This window comes from Lepidothrix coronata, unplaced genomic scaffold, assembly GCF_001604755.1.
Source record: "Lepidothrix coronata isolate B3197 unplaced genomic scaffold, Lepidothrix_coronata-1.0 Scaffold105, whole genome shotgun sequence".
Classification (NCBI taxonomy): Eukaryota; Metazoa; Chordata; class Aves; order Passeriformes; family Pipridae; genus Lepidothrix; species Lepidothrix coronata.
In genome coordinates this window covers 1,034,777-1,043,128 of record NW_016690285.1, presented here as the reverse complement: position 1 = coordinate 1,043,128, position 8,352 = coordinate 1,034,777, and the positions used below count along the sequence as shown (strand labels likewise).

Sequence of the window (8,352 nt, the reverse complement as noted above, 5' to 3'; positions counted from 1 at the left end):
TATAGGATATAGGACAGGAAAGGATAGGATAGGATAGGATAGGATAGGATAAGATAGGATAGGATAGAGGAAAGGATAGGATAGGATATAGGACAGGAGAGGATAGGATAAGAAAAAAGTTCCCCGATTTTTCAGGGGTGAATCTTCCCTTTTTCCTCAGCAGCAGAGAGCTCAATCCCACAGCTGAGAAAGATAATGACAAACCCCAATAATTTTTGTGTTATTTTTACGACATTTTCTGTCCCTGGAGAAAAATCAGCGAGAGGAGCAAGAAATGATTTTCCTGGAACTGCAAACGAGCGGTGTTTCTATCAGGAGTTTGGAATTGCTTCTCTTTGAAAGAGGCTTGAAATGATTGTGATTTGATGAGATGGGAACTTGTGAAGTAGGATTAAGAACATGTCCATCCCATAAACCTGTTTTCTGTCTGAAAAGTTGGGTCCTCACAGCAAACTCTGCAACACTCCCGTGCACGTTCTGTGGGTACGTGCGAAGCAGAACCCAGCTGAGTAGGAACTGGGTGTATTTTTGAATCCAAAGTGTTTATTCTTCCCTATTTATTCCATTTGTTCTTCCATTTAGGGAATTATTAGTGCCCAAAGGACTCACCTGCAGCATGGACCTGGATGTGGCTGGAAAAGCCTTTGTTCCCCATCCCACTCTGTACCTGGTTTAGCTCCGTTCCCAGCAGGGCCCAACCCACGGCTCAGCCCTGGAGCATTCCCTCATCGGGATCCATTCCTGCCTGGAATTCCGAAACACCAGTGACAGTGGTTCTCTTGGACTTGTGTCAACCTGTGCCAGTGCTTTCCTGGGATTTGGACACAGGAATATGTGAGGATGCTCTTGCTCTTCCTTCTCCACCCCGCTTCATCCCATGTAAGTACATCAAACCCCTTCCCATCTCCCAGACCTTTTCCAAAATAGGCATTTCCAGAAAGAACTATTCTAAATATATATATATATATATATATAATTAGTTTCCTGTTCTAAATCCTAACCCCTCACCTTCTGTTGGGATGACAATTCCAAACACTTCTCCTGACAGATGGAATCTTTTGCAGGGGATATTTTGAATCAAATCTTCCATTTTAAAGTTTGTTGGTTTTTTTTTTTAAAGCAACAACAAAAATTGCTTTCAAGTGTTGGCAGCCAAGGGATCAGTTGTAAAACCTGGCACAGAGAAATGAGCCATGGGGGTCCGATTTCCCACTGCTGGGCTTTCAAACACAAATATAAGGGATCACCAGTCCAGGTTAAACCGGAGGTGGCCGGTGGGAATTTCTGGGGAGCACAAGGATAACCAGAGACACCAGGAATGGGGCAGGAGTGCTTGGTGGGCTGGTCTGGGATGTCCATGGAAACCCCTCAGCTCGTGAACTGAGAAATTTATTTTTGGGTAGGACTTTTTTAAAGCCTCAAAGTGTTTCTGCAGCATCGATTTGCCCCCGGAGTGAACCGAGGGGGAATTCCTCGCAGGGAATATTGAACTGAACGACCTGTTGGCGTGTTTGGGATTCCTGGAAATCCTGGGGATTTTGGGGGGATCCTGAAATGCGGATGTTGAGCTCAGCCTGGTGGGAACAGAGGAGTGAGGGGTGGGATGGGGGGCGTTTTGGGTGGGTCTGTTCCCGGGATGTGCCGTGTGAGCCGGGATGAGCTCCCACAGCCACCGGCTCCCTCGACTTACCCGTCGGACGCCGCAGCCGCCGCCAGGACCTCCATGGCAATGCCCAGCTACGGGATTTGCAGTGTCAGCTGTGGATTCTCTTGGCCTTCACGCCCCTAAATCGCCCTCAGCACTGCTGGTTGCTATTTAACCTGGCAGAGGTGCCCTGTTTAAGGCCGGGCATCCCACGGTGGCACCGTGCAAAGCCATCGGAACACGGAGTCCCTGCCCCGAAGAGAACAGCACAGGAACTGTTTTTTCTGGTGATTTAATCATAATATTGACAACTTTATCAAAAAATTACAAAACTGATATTAAAAAAATCCTCTAATTCTTAGTAAGACTAGAATGGGTTTGTTTTTGTTTTTTTTTTTCTTTCTTTTTTTTTAAAAATAGAAAAGCACTTTTTATGCTACGGCTCTTCTGGAATTCTCACATTACAACCCTACATAGCAAAATACAAATTGTAGCTAAGAAAGGTACCAGTCCTAAGGTAATTCAGTCCACCACGAGCCCTCTAATATCTCTAGACCATCAAACTCAGGGACTCCAAAAGGATATCACATCACTTAGAAACCTTCTGCAAAGCTGATTGAGGAAAGACCTTTAAATTTTAAGTTCCTTTTAACCCCTAAAACCTTAGACTGTGAGGAAAACAGACCTGGGACATCAGAGGTGGGGTGGGTTTGGTTTTGTTTTTTTTTTTGCTTTTTTTTTTCTTTAATTTTCCAACTATGTGAATTTTAGTTTTGCAGCTGACACCAGCCAAAGGTTTTCTGTCAGAACACGAAGAAAATCCACTGGAATAAACGAAAAGATTTTCGCTGTTGTTCCGTTTATGGTGTTCACAAAACGCACCATAACAGAAAGAGGAATCATTTCCTTTAATTTGAACGTCATCTGAATGACTCAACCACATTGTCACCCACTCAGCAAAAAGAAAGCATAATAAATAAATAAATAAATAGACAAGAATACGTAACACTTTTACATCCTCAAGGAATCACGTCGTTCCCTAAAATCTACCGAGGTCCTGACCGACGCCGTGGGCTCGCTGTACTCAGCCACTTCACTTTGGGGTGATTGTGCCATATTAATGACAAATAAAGTGGTGTTCCACTTGCCACAATGGAGTATATTTTTTTCTTTTTTTTTTTTTCTTCTTTTTTTCTTTTTTTTCCCCCCTCCACCTTTTAAATATAGGAATTCTCTCTTAAATTAGAAAGTAGGCAAAAAGTACTTTTTTTTTTTTTAAATTTTCCTTTTTTTTTTAAGTCTTCTATTAGAAAAAATAGAGATTTCTTAAACAAAAAAATAATAAGGTAGAAAGAGAAGGGTTGGGCCTCCATCAAAAAAGTAGATTATGCTTTAATGCAAAGAGAAAGAAATGGCTCTATGGGCAAAATTCAAGTATGAGTGACCAGTTTTTTTAATTGTAAAGTCGGTGCAACATTTTTTGAAAATGTTACAACACTGCACGACCTGTAACGCTCACAATATTTACAGGAACTGCTTACACGAAACCAGGAAAACTCGGCAAGAGAGGAGAAAAAAATCGGTCTGGACTGAAAGCAAACTACTCCTGCCCCCCCAGCAGTGCCGTCATCCACCGAGGGAAGGAAGCGGGGCCACGGAAACACCGGGAAGTACAACACCTAAACGCTCCCAGGAGCTTGGACACAGCTCTGGGATGGGGTGGGAGGCAGCGGGGGCTCGGGGAGCCACGGACACGCCCGAGGGACACCGGCGACTGGAGCGACGCGGGACGGAAAAACGGGAGCCACTGCACCCCAAAACAGCGGGAATGGGAACCCAGCGGAGCAGGGCCATGGAGCTGCCCCACGGGGTCCCGCCCGGGCCGGAGGGGACGAGCCCGGAGGAGCCCAGAGGTAGGTGCTGCGTGCCCCGGAACGCGGGAGCCCAGCCCAGGGAATCGTCATCCTCGGGGTCGTTCCTTCGGACACGCACTGTGGGACCTGGGACAGGAGCAAGGAGTTGGGATCCTGGCACCCTGGAGACCCCAGGGAGCCGATCGCTGCCAGTCCTCGCTAGAGAGCGACACCGGGAATGCGGGGGGGAAGGAATCTGAGGTAAGTGGTGATCCCGGACGAAGGACTCCACCCCGGGACTGGGAATGGTGAGCAGAACTATCCCAGGAAGCCTTGAGGATGCCACGGCTCCCCTCACCATCCCCACCGTCCGTGGGGAAAAAGAAAAATGAAATCCAATGGAAAGAATGTTGTGCTACACTCCCGTTGGTTAAGTTTATAATGGCTCATAGCTTTAGACTTTTAAATCTGTAGTGTATTAATTTCTTCTTTTTTCTACATATGTTTCACATTTCTCACTTAATATAACATAAATAATTTGGTTAATAGATTTAACCTGCGCATTTCAGCCACATTAATATATATAAGAATCTGTTAATGGTATAAATAATTCTTTTTAAATAAAATAAATCTGATATGTTACATAATACTGATAGAAATCACTGCTGCTAATAAGTTTTGTAAGCCACCCTTAACTCCTTTTTGTGTTTCAATACCGAGGGATGGATAGCGGGATTACCTTTTCCAGAGCATTGCCCTTCCATTCTACTGCCAAACCAACTGGAACCAACACTGATCCCTTCTCAAAGCAGGGCCTCTGCCCCCCTGCAGGGTTAATGAAGTTAGAGAATCTCAGCTAATTAATCCAGGGGGTCAATGTTATGGGGGGGGGGGATGTATCGACTGGTTAGTTCCTCAGGGGGCTCTGAAACCTCACCTACAGAAATGCTTGACTAAAACAGGCCTCCTACTGTTCCTTTGTCCTCTTCAGTCCAACCTACAGCATCCTACTGGAAAAGCTACGGAAACCAAAAGCAACCGATGGCTGCGGCCTTGGAATTCTCCATCAGAGCTGCGATCCCACATCCCATGAGGAATCTGCACTCTCCTGCAGGGACCTGAGTGGAGTACAGCACTTCCAGGCAAGGTTCATTCCAAACAGACAGGATCCATGAACACTCAGTGGCGTGAAGGGGATGTCATAATTAAGGTATTACATAATCATGCCTTCTCTCTGCTGTTAAATACAAAAACAGCATCTTTTACATTATCATATAAAAGCATTTAGGCTGTATTTTTATTTATCACTTTACACTGGTAGTCTCTTGTATGTGTACTCAATAGAAACCAAAGAATTTTGTACACTATTTTTTGTACAATAAAAGATAAAGTGTGCATTAGGTACGCTTGTACATGACAATATTGTACAATATTTACAGTTCAGATATCACCAGGAAATTCTGTATTATCTATATACACAAGGAAAATTTCTCAGAAACATTTGGACTATTTCTTATAATCACAATTTTTAGTATCATAGAAAAAAAAAAAAAATTCAGTAATCATCTGACATTGTTACTGCAACCATTCCAGATTTCTGATTGGCTTCTCCAGCAACTTCTATCTCTCCTGATCATCCCAAATCTTGTCCCACTGCCCGGCGTGTGCCCCGCTGGCATCGAGCTGTCCCCACATAAATAGTGATGTACCAGGCTAGAGCAATACCTACAGATGGACTCAGTGTTCACAAGTACTGGACCAGTAACAAAGACATTCAATGTTATCTAGAGATCTTCCTCCTCTTGAGTTTTGGAGGCTTCACTTGTCTGTCTCCCTGCGGGATTGGGTGGACCTAAAAATAAGTATATTCACAGGTTAGCAAAGGACAGTGGGCAGGGGGGTCAATGAGCTACGGGGTTGATTAAAGGGCTGTTAGGAAACAGGGCTCAATATTCCACAGCTGCACAGAAGCCTGAACTAAAGGAACTTCAGGAATTTTGAGGAGCTGGGAGGAAAGGGTTGATGCCACATCCCAAACCAGCTGCAGTGATTGGGAAACCACATAACCAGGACCTGATGTCCAAACTGCAATTCTGTCAGATTGTCAGTGGCAAACCTGGAGAGCCTGTCAGGACAAGAGCCATGAGGTGGGAAGCAGGTGGTGAGAAAATGCTGCTGCCAGGGAAAGCCAGGGCAGCCCAGCCCAGGGCCGTGGGGTTATTAAGGAATCATCAGCAAACTCCTCGGCCCGTGCTTCAAAGGAAACACTCGGTTCTGAGCCGAGGGCCGGGCTGATCTGAGAGCAAAACAGTTTTCCATCGGGAGAAACCAAGTGGGAGAGGAGGAGGAGGAAGGCTGGGGCCTGGTGTGGAATTCCACCACCATCTGTCGGCAGCAGCTGCAGCTTCCCAAGAGCAGGAATGGATCCTTTGGCACTTCCTGGGCCCTTCCCAGCTCCTCCAGCCCCCTGACATTCCCTGCCTCTGCACTGCAGCTGAGGATCCCACACGTTTCCCAGCTCAAACTGACTGATGCCTGAGCTGTAGTAGCTGAAAAAAAATGCAAGTCACTAAAAAGAGAAGTGCTGATTCCTGGGAGTGTTTCTAGGAATGGTAATCTTTATGGAAATGAACCCTGAGCACGAGTTCCGTGCCCGGATAATTAAAATATAAATCAAGATGCTGCACTGACACTCAGGTGCATCAGTTTGGTGTGACAGAGCCACCAGCTCAGCAAATCCACTTCCAGCAGCGGCAATGCACAGCAGCTTTCAGTATTCCTGGATTTACACATGGAAAAGGTGTCAGCAGGACGGTCCAGCCCGACCCCACATCCCTGATTTCATTGTAACAGACCCACAGTCAGACCCTGCTTTCCTGGTCCTTCCCAAGACAGCAGGGAAATGCCTCCTGTTTCAAATCAAAGCTCAAATCCCAGTTTGTAAAATTCAGAAGTTTAAGCAAAATATTTGATTTTGTTATTACCCAGAGCAGCCACTAAAAGCTACTGAAAAACTTATCTAATATTCCTTGGTGGCTCTGAAATCAGCTCTGTTCTGCAGTTATTATTATATCTATAAAGAATATATATATATAATATACATTTATATATATAATATACATTATATATAAATATATACAAAGAAAAATATCTATATTCTTATATATGCACATATATAATTCATACAATATATAGATTATATATAAATACATATAAAGAAAAAAGAATATTCTTATATATATATTTCCTTTTTTATACTCCAGAAGCTCCCCTGAAGTGTTACTCGCACTTCCAAACATGTTACAATTAATTATTTGAATAATTAATTACTAATTATAAGATCTGGGAGTTTGCATGTGCTGTGGTAGATTTTTTTTTTTTAATTTTTCCGTGGGCTCCAATGAAATTACAACTAAATATGAAGATGAGAACATTATATAAACTAAATTATATATCAGGAAGATTCTGGACTGAGATAATAACAGTGAATTATGGTAGAAAAACCACTGTTGGATGTGATATTAGAAATACTCTTTTTTAAAACTTACCTTTCATGGCAATATCTTTCATTTCTCGTGAGGAAAACTTTATTCCAAGACTTTTACATGCAAAGAATGATCCTTTCAAATGTGGTTTCTACTCAAACTGAGAAACAAATGAGCCTGATTTTGTGTCATTAGTCAGAGAAACCCCCTGGAATAGGAGTGGGACTGGAACTGATCCCAATATTTTCAGGCTCCGGGTGGAAATCTCTTGTCAAAAGCAACAAAACTGGCAATGCAACTGAAATTCTACGACTTTTCCCACTTTTCAGAACTACCTGCCATTTGCAAACTGTCTTTTAACGCAGGAGAAACATTGAAAATTCCACATTATTGAAGGAAATAGAAACAAAATTGGGTAGGAAGCAACCCAAGCCAACCCTCCCTCACGGACACGCGCAGGGATACAGGAAAAGGAACTTACATTCCCAGACATTTTGTCTAGTTCACTCATGGCCTCGTGTATAGCAGCTTCTAAATGGTTATTTAGCTTTCCACTTCTAGGAGGAAAAAAAAAATGCATCAGTCATTCTGGATAACAGCAAAAAAACCCTCAAAAATGAATGATAAACGCAGGAACTCCTTGGGAATGTTGTAACTGTGGAGCCTCCCGGGCTGTTGGAGCACAAGCAGGAAGATCAGACCTCTGGATAATATTATGGGAAGTGAGGCTTGTGTTGGAATTGCTGAAGAAAAGTTAAATATCCTTCTAACTTTAAACAGGTGTTGCATTAATTACCTCAAATACTCCTAGTTTGACCCTGGAATGAGGCACCCCAAGGGCTGTGGGACAGCTGGGGGAGGACTTTGTTCTTCCAACCCCAAATTACCCCAAGGCACTGACAGACACTACTATGGGCATCCAGCCCCATATCCTCAGGAAGTAAGGAAGTGCTGTCATCCTTGTTGTCCTGCCTTGGAGAGGCAGGAAGGAGAGAAAGAGGAGGAGGAGGAGGAGGAAGAGAACCATCTTAACCATCTGTATCCTGAGGGGAGGTGGTGGCACAGACAGGGAAGGGGAGGGAAGGGAACACCTTGTCCCCAGCTGGCACAGGGGGTCAGTCCCTCACAGGAGGCACTTCCTATAAAAACCCTTCCCTCTAATCACAGAATCACAGGATGGGTTGGAAGGGACCTTAAATCTCATCCAGTGCCATGGGCAGGGCCACCTTCCACTAGCCCAGGTTGCTCCAACCTGGCCTTGGACACTTCCAGGGATCCAGGGGCAGCCACAGCTTCTCTGGGCAACCTGTGCCAGGGCCTCCCCACCCCCCCAGCCAGGAATTCCTTCCCAATATCCCACCTAAACCTA

The 8,352-nt window shown here is 44.4% G+C and overlaps 1 protein-coding gene and 1 long non-coding RNA gene across 4 annotated transcripts in view; one reads left to right on the top strand and one right to left on the bottom strand.

The window, feature by feature from the left end:
- Positions 1 to 3,346, top strand: part of LOC108501646 — an 18,655-nt gene extending 15,309 nt beyond the window's left edge. The window contains exons 3-4 of the long non-coding RNA XR_001876245.1: positions 583 to 879; positions 3,176 to 3,346. This is a non-coding gene — a long non-coding RNA (uncharacterized LOC108501646). The remainder of the gene's footprint in view (positions 1 to 582; positions 880 to 3,175) is intronic.
- A 612-nt stretch (positions 3,347 to 3,958) lies between these two features.
- MBD5 (methyl-CpG binding domain protein 5) overlaps positions 3,959 to 8,352 on the bottom strand; it is a 109,397-nt gene continuing 105,003 nt past the window's right edge. For all 3 annotated transcript variants that reach the window (XM_017823746.1, XM_017823745.1, XM_017823748.1), the window contains 2 exons: positions 7,465 to 7,540; positions 3,959 to 5,350 (listed from right to left, as the gene is read on the bottom strand). In XM_017823746.1, the coding sequence (XP_017679235.1) occupies positions 5,279 to 5,350; positions 7,465 to 7,540 (148 nt within the window). In that variant the 3' untranslated portion in view covers positions 3,959 to 5,278. The remainder of the gene's footprint in view (positions 5,351 to 7,464; positions 7,541 to 8,352) is intronic.